The sequence below is a fragment of the Hevea brasiliensis genome, chromosome 17, assembly GCF_030052815.1.
Source record: "Hevea brasiliensis isolate MT/VB/25A 57/8 chromosome 17, ASM3005281v1, whole genome shotgun sequence".
Classification (NCBI taxonomy): domain Eukaryota; kingdom Viridiplantae; phylum Streptophyta; class Magnoliopsida; order Malpighiales; family Euphorbiaceae; genus Hevea; species Hevea brasiliensis.
In genome coordinates, this window is record NC_079509.1 from 23,250,805 (window position 1) to 23,266,726 (window position 15,922).

At 33.3% G+C, this 15,922-nt stretch overlaps 2 protein-coding genes across 2 annotated transcripts; both read right to left on the reverse strand.

Moving 5' to 3' along the window:
* Window positions 1–201: 201 nt before the first annotated feature.
* On the reverse strand, window positions 202–1,586 carry LOC110648311 (putative glycerol-3-phosphate transporter 5). Its single transcript, XM_058140008.1, is given in 3 exon segments — window positions 202–794; window positions 796–1,063; window positions 1,066–1,586. Coding segments are annotated over 3 exon segments (924 nt in total). The 5' UTR covers window positions 1,241–1,586; the 3' UTR covers window positions 202–313.
* Window positions 1,587–2,534: 948 nt separating this feature from the next.
* Window positions 2,535–8,770, reverse strand: LOC110648309 (110 kDa U5 small nuclear ribonucleoprotein component CLO). Its single transcript, XM_021802502.2, has 11 exons — window positions 8,598–8,770; window positions 7,082–7,837; window positions 6,713–6,781; window positions 5,428–6,624; window positions 5,176–5,274; window positions 4,892–5,050; window positions 4,602–4,687; window positions 4,314–4,512; window positions 3,953–4,063; window positions 3,242–3,448; window positions 2,535–3,031 (listed from the first exon to the last, which is right to left on the reverse strand). The coding sequence occupies exons 2-11, from the start codon at window positions 7,823–7,825 to the stop codon at window positions 2,933–2,935; spliced, it is 2,970 nt and encodes a 989-aa protein (XP_021658194.2). The 5' UTR covers window positions 7,826–7,837; window positions 8,598–8,770; the 3' UTR covers window positions 2,535–2,932.
* Between the last annotated feature and the right edge of the window lie 7,152 nt (window positions 8,771–15,922).

Consider the following 15,922-nt stretch of genomic DNA (forward strand, 5'->3'; position numbering starts at 1 on the left):
TGAAGTTAAGAGATAATAAGTGAAATTTAGTCAAAATTATTTTCACAAAATTTATTCCTGACGTCCCCGTTGCCTATGGTTGGTATAATTTATGACAATAAAAGCAATTTCCTTTCCCATCTATGTCAAGGTAATTGATTAGAAATTCAAGCAAAAACTGCTAACATGACCCTAAATCAAGTTCTTGATAAGAGACTCATATGTGAAAGACTTCTTATTATTGGAGAATCAAAGACTTCTTATTATTGGAGGAATAGCCATGAATCTTGAAAAGATCAATCTTCTATTAACAGTAAGACGAATATTGAGATAGTCAAATAAATCCAAAAAAGAAAGCAAATGGAGCAACACCAGGTAATTTCCAAGTATCCAAGAATCCAATAGCAGCCAAAGAATCTAAATTTTCAGTCCCAATAAGTCCTGCTTCCTCAGATCCCACTTTCTCTGAATTCTCCTCATTATCCACTTCTACGCTCATTGCAATCTCCTTCCCTGGAAGCTCAAATCCAATATCTTTAAGACTAGCAACAAGAAACAAAAATAACAAAACCCCAACTAAAATCACCAAAAACCCAGGCACCACAAAATACCAACCCCATCCAAAATCCAAAATACCAGAAGCCACAACTGAACCAATAATGTTTCCTAAAGAAGAATGTGAATTCCATAACCCCATTGTTAATCCTCTTTCTGCTTTCCCAAACCAGTTCCCAACTGCTGCCACCACGCAAGGCCATCCCATAGACTGAAACAAACCACACAAAATCTCAACACCCACAAAAATAAATGTATATTAAACCAATAGCTAAACCAAATATAATAGTGAGAACACCACTACTCACCATCCCAGAAACAAGAAACAACCTCAAATCAATCCTATCACCAACATGCCCAGCAAAATACATTCCTATCGAATATGACAATAAGAATGCAAGATCAAGCTCTACAAGCCAAATGGTCCCCTCAGAACCATTAAATGGAGCCCAGCCAGTATCCGTGGAGCTTGAATTTTGTTCTGCTGAAATCAAAGTGTATTGAATCACAGAAGAATTGAGTTGAACTCTGGGTTCAATCTGCTCTTGACAATGCTTGCCGGCTTTTTCGAGGCAAGGAAGGAGGCATAAGCAAGAAAGGCGATGACTAGTACAATGATTTGGTGGAAAAGGAGGGCTCTGTGTCGGGGCTTAAGGGAAGGGAAGAGGGTAAATGCTGGAGCTAGGCTCAGAGTTTTGGACTGCATTGGTGACTAATATTGGAAATCAGCATCAGCTCATTATAGTACTATAATGCCAAAAAAAACCCCGAAAGAGTTCAAGAAATGCCATGGCCAAAAATTAAAGAATACATGCAGAGAGTCAGGATTACTGAAAATATGTGAAGAACAAAAGAAATAAGCATATGCAACCCGTTGTTACAGAGGAGGAAGATGGTGTAGATCCAAGTCAAGATTCTGGTAGAAGGAAATACATGCCATTACACCATTCTGAATTCTTGAAAGATCTGAACCAGAAAATTTCCCATGAGATGAAGAGATCTGTTTTTCCTTGAGACCAAGCAACTGCAATTGCAGAGGAAGAAAGATGATACAGAGACACCAGGGATGCCTGGAACATAATTAGTAATATCTCAAGTTTCATGTATGAGATTAAAGGAGATTAAAGGCAACGTGGATGATTTGACTTGGACTCGCATCAGCTGTTCTAATCTCTCTTTTCAATATTCTATTTTTTATTAAAAAAAAAAATAAACATAACTAACTTTGGAGTACTTTCCCGTAGCTCTGTATCGCTGACCAACAATGGTGTGGGAAGAATTTTCCTTTGAAAAACTAATTATTAGTCTTCAGCCGATATCCAATTTCTAATGTCTACATTCTCATTGAAAAGTCCAACACACAGTAGGAATTAAAAATACATAGCAGGAATTAAGCAAGAATCCAAAATTAACAAGGCAGAAATTCATACAAGTAAATGATAAAACACTAATAGGGTGTAATTTTTTAACAAGTACTAGCTGCGATAGTATGAGAATCAACAAAGCAGAATAAAACAAAACAACTATACCTCAAGCATCCAATGATATTATCAATTACAACAAAGAAATATAGCAGTTGAAATTTCATTTCAAGTTCACCGTGCTTATTTCACTTCAAGTTCACTGTACAAGTAAAGATATGTAAGCAAATCTAACAATCAACATGTGGACGTGGACATATACATTTATGAGAGAGAGAGAGAGAGAAAGAGAGAGAATGAGACATAAGGCAAATACATGCGCTCTGCCACAACCACATGCACAAATACCAGCGATGCAGGTGACTTCGGTGGTCTCAAATCCCAGAACAATGCCTTCCGCCTCAAATGGGTTTCTGGTGAGGCGATTGACACTCACAAGTACTCGAAGCACGCAGAGAGTACAGAGAGGATTTGTGGAAGCCATGGCAAGAAGCATAGCAACACGAGAGAGACTAAACAATAACAATATTCAAAGACTAGTTAATAATGACACTCACTGACTACTGACTAATGATAATATTCAGAGACTAAATAATAGTTTTCCCTTGAATTTAATAAAGGAAAAGAAATAGAACAGCAACACAAGAGAAATGCTAAATAAGTCGATTATCTTGTAGCATGCATATACTTGGACAACTGGTAAAATAGAAATACATAGTATTCAAAATTTCAGTTCTCTCACATCCTTCCTTTTGGTTTTAGGGCAAATGACCACCACTTCAGGAAAATGTTAAAAGCGAGGATGAGGAGTTGGTAGCACTTAGCAGTGTTCTAAATTAGCAGCTCAAGACTGGATATCCACACACAAGATTTATCTTGAAAGTCACATCTAGGTTTGGATAGAATCAACTCAGGAGAAAATTGCCTGCAGCATCCTTGAGCTGCATTACATGGTCATATCAACCATAAGAGAGCCATCATATCATTTGTTGATGAATATCAGCTGCCTGCTGAGCCAGCTCCACCACCATAGCCTCATCAAAGAACTTGTTTATGCTCACATCTTCGCTCATTCCCTGGGATAAAGAAAAATCCAATAAAAAATATTACTACTTAGTTGTGGGTTTTCATTAATTTTACAAAGCAATTTACATTCAGCTCAAGGAAAAAAAACAAAGCACCATCCATGCTAAATTTTTTAAGAGCTTGAATGCTTATTTGTTATCAATGTATAATTGACAGAGACAGAAGGAGAAAGCAATAGCCAGAGACTGGGCTGGCCATACCTTGCGACGCCTTGTCTTCACCATAAATTCACGAGCAAGGTGCTGGATTGGTGCAGGCTCAAGTGGCCGCAGAACTATGCTCTTGTCAAGAGGGTCCCCAGGTACAATAGCCCAATGATCAAACACTGAGAGGCAAAACGCTTGCCCTTGGGTATGGTACCTCAGGTCCGTCTCAAAACCAAATGACTCTATTACAGGTAAAAATGCCTGAAATGCAATAGGAAAAAAAAGGGAAAAATAAAAGGAATTAAACTAAAAATTCAGGCATGTGTTTGCGACAATCAGTGCAGTGCACACACGTTTGTCACAGATGACATCGATAAACCCGATGATCACACAGATTTTGCAACTACAAGAGTTACATCAACTCCCACATAAAAAGAATGTGTGTTTATAAATTAAAGAACTAGTTCAGTCTGATTATGATTAAATTAATCCTTGGACCAAAAGTGCAACTTCCCCACCCTAACTCTAGGGGAAACAATTACTAAATTTTGAACCACATAATTAATTATCAAATGAGAAAAGCAAGTTTTAAAATCTGTTCACCATTCACAGCTAACCCAGCTTTGAGAATTTCAGACATCCTCTCATGCTTTTTAAATTTTTTAGCATACAGTCATCAGCAATTTTCTCCTAGTGGAAGCAATGACTAATGAAAACTTTTTTTACAGATCACTTGTAGATGTATGCAAAGCTGAGCCATCAAACCTTCACAATATAAGCTGGAGTCCCAGGCTGAGGAACATCTGCCGTAACATGTCCACGCCTGCGAGATAACACTGTATATATTGCAGAGAGACAGTCGATTGGTGTTTGTATCTGAAACAACAATGTCATAAAATCAATAGAAAGTAAAAGAACTAGGTTCATGAAATGACATAGCTTCATGAATTCAAGCAGGCATTAAAAGAAAGTATGGTGAAAGGAAAAAGAAAATAAGCTTTCTACCCTAGCTCATGAAAATCCCCCATTATTCTAAATACTCAGTTTATAGTAACAAAAACCCAATTTCATAATCTCCCTTAAATACACATGCTTATTTGTTATTAAATAAGTAGCAAGTGCCTACCTCCACATAGTATACTGGTTCCATTAGTCTTGGGGTCGCCATCAGAAAAGCTGAATAGGCCACACGTCGAGCAGTGGGAATAATCTGACCAGATCCTCTATGCAGTGGCTCTGGTGCAATCCTAGCATCAACTATTTTGAACTTAACATTTCTGATTGGTTCATCACACAGTGGTCCTTCTCGTGCACCCCACTGAAAACTGATGGAAGAAATATATAACATTTTATTGCAGGTAGGCAAGCATTAAGTTAGAGCAATGAGAATTAATAAAGAAAATTTTCAGTTTACCCTTGAACAATGGAATCCTTGACAGCACCCAGCAATCCTTTGTCAACTTCAGTAGGAAGTGTGTCATCCAATAAAATGTTAGGTCCCTGCATGTATCAAATTAGTCAAAACAGGAATATCATATTTTTTTAGGATAAAAGAACATCATAGTTGGGTCTTTCGTTTAGACATTATAATAATATGCTTGAATTGTACTATCATGACATGATAGGCTTACATTGCTGAGGATAATTTGGAAAATATGAAACCACAGAAGCTTGATCAGCAATCACATTAAGCACCCACATTACCTGTTTATCTGGACCAAAGGCCCATATGGACCGTGCTGCAAGCAAATCCCAGTCATATTTTGTCTTGAAGAAGTCACCAAGGGCTTTCCTGTTCCAATCAATGCTTACAACACCATTCTCAATGTCTTCTGCAAGCCCTTTCTCCAATGGCTCTGCAATCTAGAATGAAGGTGTTTAACGATAACATCCCATAAAATAAATTAACTATACATTCCTTCAGTGCGCAAAGAGAGATTCTCAATGGAACTGATGAAATAAAATTAGTCGACTTCCTTAGTCCTTACCATGGTTATTTTATTCTTCTTGTTAGGTGTTTCAGCAAAACATTTCATTGATGAAGACTCTACCACAGTTTCACAAAATGAAACAACAGGATCTGCTACCTAAATTTGAATTGAAGCATTAGAACAATGGAGGCAAATACATCAACGCAAAACAGCCAAAAAGTAGAATATCAAGGACAGAGAGAAAGAGGGGAAAAAATCCGAAGAGAAATAAACTATAAATACATGAAAACAAGGATTAAAAATCCATGCCTTGACTTCCACTTCAGAGTAGAGTTCTCTAAGGTCCTTCATAATGGAATCCAAATATAACTCTCCAGTACCAAGAATAGTGTGCTCTCCAGACTCCTCAACTTTAGTGATAGCGAGAGGATAGCTTTTACTGATCTTCCTTAGGCCCTCCACCATTTTTGGCAACTCACTTGGATTTAGAGGCTCAGTAGCTGTTTTCACCACTGGAAGAGTATTGAACTGGAGAGGCCGGAAAATGTAAACATCTTCGCTATTATAATTCACATTACAAAGAGTTGCAGTTTTCATTATTGAAGCATCCACACCTTCGATGAGAACCCATGAGCCAGGAGGTGCCATGCTTATGGGTAATCTATACCGAGCTTGATATACCCATAGTTTGGTCACTTCTTTTACAGTCATGTCCTCCTCATCATCAGGTGAGTAGCCTTCTCCCAACACTTTTACAGACTGTCCTGTCATAATTTTACCACTATAAACCCTACCAAAAGCGTCAAAGGAACTGCAATCAGACTTGGGATACAGTTTAGTCACATTAACCATTAAGGGGCCAGAAGGATCACAATCTAACATGGCCTTGTAAATCATAGAATCTTTGGGCCCTGTATATATATGATCAACCTTTTTAGCAGCAGCATTCTTAGCAGAAGGTATATGCTGAACCAGCATATCAGTGAAGCCTGAAGCTGAACCAAAAACACTGCTACACGCCAGCCTTAGCAAAGGCCTAACATTTAATTTATAAGCTGCATTGGGAAGTGTGACACCAAGCTCAGCAAGAGTAGCCTCAACACTCTTCTTATGTTCTCCAATCACTTGGCTATATATCTTGTAGAGAGGCTCCAACACAAATTGGACAAATGATCTTTCTCCTCCACTAGCAGGGGGTTTCTTCTTGAAAGCCCTCGTATCTGAATGATAATACATATCTCCCCAAAGACGAGTTGCAAATTTGTCAGCATCAAATGGGATGCCATGGAGTTTGAGATATAGTTTAGCAAATGATTGCAAAGTAAAGGACCATCCTGCAGTAGCACCTGCAAAACAAACATTCCCAGCAGCTGGATCTATGACTTGGACATTTCCAGCAGTTGAAGATACAGCTGTTATATGGTTATTGATGACTTCTATAGTATGCCTAAGCTTATGGTAAGCATCCTTTGGAGGCAACTTAAGTTCTGTTATCAGCCTGTCAACCTTAAACACAAAATAAAACATGTAACAACAAGATATTGGAGTTAAAATTGGAAGGATCAAAAGAGAGGAGGCAGTTCACAGAGGTTACCTTATTGATCACAACTACAAGAGGTAGGCGCTCCTGGATTGCATGGCGTATGGCCCTCTCTGTATTTACCTGCCCATTCAGAATACCAGAATTACCATATCAAGAAAGAACACTTTGCAAAATCACAACTATATCATTGAAAATTTAACAAACTAACCAATGGCCCTGCCCTGCCACTGCATAAAACTCAATTATAAACTAAAATATCTCAAAGTTAATCTCCGCATGAGTTCCTTATCTCGTGGAAACTCATATGTGAGCATAATGAGTTCATTTATCAGCAGAAGTAATGCAAAAAAGAAGCACAATCTGGTTAGGTTATTTGTGGCGAGAATTTGTCAAAATTTTAGACCCAAAAATGTTACTTACCATCACTCCTTCAGCAGCATCCACAATTAACACAGCACCATCAGCAAGCCTTAGAGCAGCAGTCATTTCATCAGAGAAGTTGACATGACCAGGGGTGTCCATGATGTTACATAGGTATGATTTAGAATTGCTATCTTCAAGAACAAGTGACATCGGAACTGCCTTAATGGATATCCTTCTTTCTTGCTCATCAATTCTTGTATCTGTGTACCTCATATGCTTCTCACTATTTGTATCGAAAGTAGGCATATGATGTGTTTGCTCAACCAACATATCCATGAACAATGTCTTCCCATGTTGTAGGTGGCCCACAAGGGCAACATTACGAACCAAAGAGGGATTTGACATCAGACCAACAAGAAACTGGCTGGATACATAGGTTGAGGAGTCCTTAACCCCAACCTCAAACTTGATGTTCTTAACCGGTTTAATTATAGGTTGTTCAAGGGGCTGCTCATCTTCATCCATAACCAATGTTTCAACATCCTCACCATAAACCTCTTCTGCAGTTGGGTAATACTTCTTGTCCTCAGCAAGGACAACCTGATTATCCATATCAACATCATTACTGGTAGTGAGCCATCCATTGGAAGCATCAATTGCCTCCTCATCATCAGATGCTGCCTCATCTTCTTGGGGTTTGTCTGGAAGTTCTTCATCTTCTTCCTCTCCAACACTATCTTGGTCTGACTCAATTTCAGGACCAATGTAGTTTCCAAACTCATCATAAAGATTATCATCCATGTTGTGACAAATCTGCCAGGAGATTTAAGCAATTAGCATACCGATACAGCAACTTAGCCGAGTTAAAATAAAACAACTGCCAATTGTTCTTAAAGTTTTCTTGTTTATCTTTCAATCAAGATAAAAACAAAAGCACGGTCTTTAGTTATAGAGTTGAAAAGTGCAGCCTCTCCTATAGCAAAATTTGCAGCTGGTTTTCTTTTTCTTTTCCCCCTCTTTTCTTTTTTATTGATCTGGTTTCCATCAAAATGTATGCCAAATCAAAATCATAGCAGGGAGGTAAAACATTTTTTTTTCCTCCTAATTTTTAGAAAATGCAGCACATTGAAGATTTAGTTTACAAAGAAGACTCGAAGCCAAAAAAGACCCTGACTGTACTCTATCCCTTTTACAACATAAGCTGAGCTTATCCATTTAATGTACCAATTGAGAATACCATTCACTTCACAAAAGCTCTAATTTTAATTATTTGAAGTTCAGCACCCCCACCTCCCCTTAAAGAACCAAATAAAATAGACTATGGATCATCAAAAAAGTAAATCTCACAGCTGGGCTTCTCATTTTTATTCCATTTATCCTCAAATGTTCCGCTTAATTCAAGGGTTTGAACTTTATTCTCTTGAAAAACAATCAACACTATTGAGAACCCGCGTTTAAATAGACACTCAATAAATAAAAAAAAGACCCAAAATCCATGAAAAAATACATAAATAAGAGTAATTATACAAATAAAGGCAACCCAGATGAGAACAAAAGGCAAGGAAGAACACACCTGAACAGAGAAGGAACAAAAATCAGCTTCTTCTAAGAAAAGAGCAAGCTGTATCAGAAAAAAGTAAAATCTAGAGAGAGGGGTATAGGTGAGGTTTTAGCTCTTGAGAAAGTAGGACAGCGCTCCTCACCCGACAGAAAAATTCAGCGTTCAATTTTGGGTTCAACCTGTACTGGATAAAAACATAGTGATTCGGTCTATAGGGTTTCTTTACCAAGGACCAGGATTGGCTTTTCCTCCATGGAAGGCCCAGGACGGAGCTGGGCCTCCATGTGTGAGCTCTATGATATAGGCCTTTCAATCAACAATTGATCCTGACTTCTCTGGGCTGTGAAAATGTTTTGTTTAGTTCGGTTTCAAATCAAGTCAGACTAATAAAATGAAAAATCAAAATTCAAGAAAATTAGGATCGAAATGAATCTATAACATAGAACAACCGAATCAAACTAAATATACAGATTTCAACGAGAAAAAGTCTAAATAAACTCTTATATTTTTAATAAATGATTAAATAAATTCACAATTTAGTTTTAAACTAACCAAATCATTATATTTTTTAACAAGATCAAATAAATTCATACATAATAAAATATTATTTTTTCTAATTTTAAATATAAAAAAATTATTTATTAATTTTAATTAAAATAAATTTTTAAAAAAAGAAATTAAAAAATATGGTGAATATTAAATATTAAAATGGTTATTTTTAATATGTTATTATTTAAAAAATAGAAAAAATAATATTTTATTATTAAAAAATAATGTTTTATTAAATATGGACTTATTTAGCCTTAATTAATAAATACATGAATTTATTTAGCTCAAAACTTGATTTTAGACTTGTTTCGTCATTGATTGGAAGTACAGAGACTTATTCAATTCTTCTTTCAATTTTGATTCGATTAAAGCAAACTGAATTTTACAAAAATTCAAGTAAAACACAAAAACTCGGTGCAGTGGCTAGTGAATCAAGCAATGCATGAATCGATTAACAAGCAAAAACAAAATCAATAGAGCAACATAGCAAGCAAAAATGAAACAAATTAACAAAACCTAACTTCTAAACGAGCAACAGAGAAATCAATAGAGCCACGAACAGAAAAATGAACTGTTAAAGGACACAAGGACAAGTTTTCCCATGAAAACAAAAATTTGAATATCACAGTACTATCACAATTTTGAAGAAAGACAAATTCTTGATATTACATTAATAATAACCACACAAAGCAACACTCATAACAGCAGAAAACACTCATCACTGATGGTCACTAACAAATGGCGACTCAAAAATGGCCAGAAGGATAAAGGAAAAAGGAGTAAACGAAGAACAGGGTTAAGGCAGAGAAAACAAAGTCTACAATTCTGGGAGAGAAAATGACTGATTGAGTGAGGGAGCGGTGAGGCAGAGAAGGAAACAAACAATGGGAATCGAGACTAAGGGCAGAGGGCAGGTGGCATCATTTGTTATATTAAACTAAACATCCAATGACATGTTTTCAGTGATATACAATTCAGTTCAGTTTAATTAAAAGATTTTTCAATGAAAATCAAATCGAATACACTAAAATTTCAAATTTAAAACTAAACCAAAGCAATTTTAGAAAAAAAAATCTAAATTATGTATTAAATTCATTCAATTAGTTTTTCAATTTCAACTACATCGAATGGCAATGAGGGATATTTTGTGGATACTCGACTCAATCAAACCTTAATAGAACTAGTTTAATAACATGTAATCAGGTTTGAAACAGACTCGAAGATAAGGAACAATACCATGTAGGTTCAATTTTTGCATATTGGCTACCCAAGATTCAAACTTTTTAATAAACAATTAATTAAGTATAAAATATATATTTTTTAAAATAATATTTATATTTTTTATATATTATATTTTAAATAAATAAAATTTAAATATTTTATAAAATTATTCAAATTTTAAAATATAAATTATTAATTAAAAATTTTTTATATCGAACATTATTAAAATATATAAAATTAAATAGATTTGAATATTATTCGAATAATAATAATCAAATATGAGGTAAATTTGACTGGTTAAAGATAAATTTTAATTGAGTTCAACACAGATTTGAATAATGTGAATATTAATTAGATTTGATTCAAATTCGGATAAAATAATTTTCATGAGTATTATATTCGTTGCCATCCTTAACAACCGAGTGCTACTCATCAAAAAACTTTTGGCATTCGTGGTATAGGGTTTCATTTCCAAATTGGACCAAGATTGGTTTTTGCGCCATGGAAGGCCGCAGGAGGGAGATGGGACTTTGTGTGAGCCTTATGAAATAGGTCTATCCATCAATAATTGATTGTGACTTCTTGTGAGACAAATTTAAATAATATAAATATTAATTGAATTTGAGCTCAGATTTGGGTAGAAAAAATAATTTTTGCAAGTACTCTGCCCATTATCATTCTCAACAAACAAGTGCTACTCATCCAAAAATATTTAGTATTCAAGCTATAGGTTTTCATTTTCAAGCTGGACCAAGATTGGCTTTTGGCCACAGGAGGGAGTTGGGACTCTATGTAAGCCTTATGAAATAAGCCTTATTTTAATCAAGTTTGAGACAAATTTAAATAATATGAATATTAATTGAATTTGAGTTCATATTTGAGTAAATGATTTTCGTGAGCATTCTATTCATTGCCATCCTTAACAATTGAATGCTACTTATCAATAAAATTTTGATATTTGGGCTATAAGGTTTCATTTCCAAATTGGAACAAGATTGGTTTTTGCTCCATGAAAGGCAGCAGGAGGGAGGTGAGACTCTGTGTGAACCTTATGAAGTAGGCATGTCCATCAATAATTGATTATGACTTCTTGTGTCTTTTATTAGTAGGGTTTTGTAACGCCCATGCTCTAACCACTAGAGGAATTGTACGCTTTGGCCCACTCTATCCTGAGCCTCACGGTTTTGTCCCATAAGTGGAATGGAGAACTTTCTAGGAGGTCACCTATCCTAGAATTTCTCTCAAGCGAGCACGCTTAACTCCGGAGTTTTTCCAACCCTCCAAGCCATTCCACCAAAAGGCGCCTCTAGTGATTAGTTTCCCCCATTTCAATATATGGTTCGATTCATTCCTACCCCTTATTTGGACAAGGGCACCAGAGGACTGCTCCAGCTGAGACTTTCCCTTTCTGCACGGATGTTACAGACCCACTAGCTTCTGCCTGGTTCGTCCCCGAACCACACATCTACAAGAGGGGGTGCAGCTTTGATACCATCTGTAACGTTCCTGCTCCAACCACTAGAGGAATTGTCCGCTTTGACTCACCCCATCCTGAGCCTCACGGTTTTGTCCCATAGGTGGAATGGAGAACTTCCTACGAAGTCACCTATCTAAGGATTTCACTCAAGCGAGTACGCTTAACCCCAGAGTTCTTATAACTCTCCAGACCATTTCAATATATGATTCGATTCATTCATGCCCCTCATTTGGACAAGGGCACTAGCGAGTCTTGCCCTCCCAGAGGATTTTTATTTTCTTTTTAAGTGAAAAGTAATTCATTTGAGTAAATTATAATTAAAGTTATTAAATGTTAGTGTGGAATATCTGGTAAATTTTATTATTTTTGTCTATTAATTTGGCTTAACATCATAAATTCGTAACTTGATTTTTAAGTGAAGAGATTTGTAAAGATTTTTTTTTTAAAGAATATGATTGAGTTGCACAATAATTATAATCTTTTCCAACAATGTTTGTTTTACTATCAGTAAATTATTAGCATTTATCTAAATTCCATAAATTTGATTCCAATCTGTCATGAGAAATATCCCCTTGCAAGGTATGAGCAATAATTTAACCCCGTAAGCAATTTTTTTTTTTAAATTTAATCGAAGATTTGTTTTAAAGATGAGCTTATAAATGATTATTGTTCAGCTTTAGAAATGGCAATATTGGATAAAGGAGCTCAATCAAACTCAATATGAATGTAAATTTTAAAACATAATAATAATTAAAAAGCTTATGGGTCTTAGCACCATGGTTTGCCCATGACGTGACCCCATCAGTTCTTTTTTAGGTTTTAACAGATTTAATTTAAAATGAATTTTGGGGATGAACCAAATTAGGGAGGATAACAGAGTTTAACCAAAGTGAAATAAAATGAAATAAAATAGCATGGGATAACAAGAAGCCTATAAACGACCTGATGCTAATACAAAAGGTTCTATTATTTTTTTCATTACATTATCCAAGTATGGACGAGACTAATCAAATCGTACCCCGTGACCACTAGTGGTGCTGATGCAGTGGGTGATGGTGTGGACCATGAGATCCCGGTGGAGGTGGATGGGGCCGAGCGGGTGGAGGAGGATGATCATGATGATGATGATGAGGAGGAGGAGGCGGCGGCCCAGGAGGCGGTGCATGAGGATGAGGTGGCCCGTGGTGTGGCGGGCCATGATGATGAGGTCCAGGTGGATGTGGATGGGGATGAGCCGGTGGAGGAGGATGGGGACCCGGCGGAGGAGGAGGTGGATCGCGGTGATGCGGGTGATGATGTGGTGGAGGATTGTGCATCTTTGTGTTGTTTCTTGCTGAATTATTGGTGGGTGTTGAAGAATAACTCTAAAGGGTGATTATATAAATGTCAGTTTCATAACTACAAGTCAATCAGCGTTCAGCTCGTCACCTAAAATTCTTTTTTATTTTTATTTTTATTGTTATAATTATTCCATTTCTTAACACGTCTTCTACTTTGCTCTTATTGTCCTTCGAGTCGGCATTCCTTTTCTGTTTCCCATTAGAGGGCCAAATGAATCCATTGATTGTATGTTTTTTATTTTTTTTTTAATTATTATTTAATTTTTATATTTTAATAAAATTAATTATTTAATTTTTATACTTAAAAAAAACATACTATTTAGTTCTTGTATTTTACTTCCTTTAAATTATTTAGTCCGTTCATCAAATTTTTTATTAGTTAATATCTGTGAATCTTTTTTTTAACTAATCAATTAGTCTCTATATTTTTAAAAATATTTTTATTTAATTTATTTATTTTAATAAAATTAATTAATTAATATCTATAATTTAAAAAATATATTCTTAGATAAAAATAAAAATTTTACTATATGGAGGCTAAATATCAATTTATATATTTTGTTAAAAAATTATTCAAATATTTTTATTCAATTTTCTATAGATCAATTTTGTATTTTCTCTATTGAAAAACAATTCTTCTATACTAATATCTTGATTAATTGGAGATTTAAAAAAATTTATTAAAATTTTTACACATACAATTTGTATTAATTTTTAATAAAATATAAAAAATAAAAAGAGAATGAGGGGAAGAAGAATATAGGTACAAAGGAAGAGAATTATGAATAGAGAGATATAAGGATTTTAAAAGTTAATGGAACCAAATTAATAACAAGGAATAATAAATGTATTTTTAAAAAATATAAAAATTAATTAATTAATTTTATTAAAATAAAAAAATTAACTAATAATTTGATCAGATTTAAAATATTTAATTAACAAAAACTTTGACGAAAGAATTAAATATTTTAATAGAAGTAAAATATAAAAATTTAATAATATATTTTTTAAAATATAAAAATTAAATAATTAATTTTATTAAAATATAAATACTAAATAATAATTTTTTTTTATTTAAAAAGATTGTAATATATTACTGCAAATCAAAGGATAGTACATCTATAATAAGAATCTCAATTCTCAAAATCTACATAAAACGAGTCTTCCGAGCTAACATGAAATAATAAATGAGCAACATCGTTTGTAAATCACGGACAAACTGAAATAAAATAGAAACAATATCTAATGCAAGAGACTTATAATATGCAATTACAATACCAAAAGAAGAAGAATCATGAGAATCATGTTGTAAAGCATATTATGTGATGAATCTATCAATCCAAAAGTTGTAAAATTAAGCACAATAACAAAAAGCAAAAGGGCAGTAATAACTTATTAATATATCTAAAGTAATAGTATTTAACAAAAAAATAGGGATTCGATTAGCTGTTAAATGTAAAAATAATGATACTATTTTATCATACTTCGTTAAAAAATTTTATCAATCTCTAAAAGTTAACGAGGATAAAACTTTTCATGAATTATTTTTTTAATTTTTAAATATTAATATAAATATTATGTTATTAAATAATATAAATATAAAAAATAATATTTTAATTAAAATTAAAATATTAAATTTTATTTTATTAAATACTATCTTAAAAATTATTATCCCGTTCACGGAGGCAAGACTTTCTTCTAGAGGAAGCAATAACAAAAATGTAACATATTTTCATTGAAATTTAGTGAGACCTACGGCCCCAATGTACGCGTTGCCTACAATGATAATGGTACAAACTAAAGACAGTGATAGAAATTAAAGGTAACGAGAGCTACCTAAATTGATCGTTACTGTGAAACTTTTTTAAGGTATTTTGCCGCCAACTACAATTTCAGAATTCTAATCCAATCCATTTCAAGATAATTAAATGCTAATTTAATTATTTAATTACATTAATTCAATAAAATTTTTGTGCATATATTAATAAAATAATATTAATAATTTTTTGAGGACAATAAATTTTTTATATAGAGAGAGAATTGAAATAATATTTTAAAATGATAACTAAAAAAGTATAATAATCAATTATTCTATATTTTTTTAAAACATATTCATATAAATATTAATTATGTATATATTTTAATTGATTCTATAAAAAATTATTTTCATAAATATATATAATATAAAATTGTCAATATTTTTAAATAATATAATGAAAATAAATTTACTCAAAGTGCTTTTTCTTATCTTCTATATATATATATATATATATATATATATATATATATATATATATATATATATATATATATATATATATATATATGTTAGTTTTGTTTATTAACATATTAAAAATTTTTACTTAAATTTGATTTATGGTGAATTTTGTGAAGTTTACATATTAAATAAGTGAAACCTAATAATTTTTTTTTTTAAATCTATAATGAATGAAATTTAGGTGAGTTATAACTTATGTGTAATTGGTATTAGCGTAAGTTTTATTTCTAAAATAATTTAAGTAAATTATAATTTTTTTAAAAGGGTGAAATATCATTTAATAAAGGCTCTAAATTTAAGATTTTTTTGTTTAAACTTAATTCATCGTAAATCAAAATACAAAATTTATAGTGAGACTCGTTTAGATCTGAGTTCAACTCTTTAGTTAATGTATTAGAATAACATAGTAAAGAAATTTTGGCATGCATTGGAAAAATGTCTCATGCGTCAAAACAAAATATAAAAATCATAC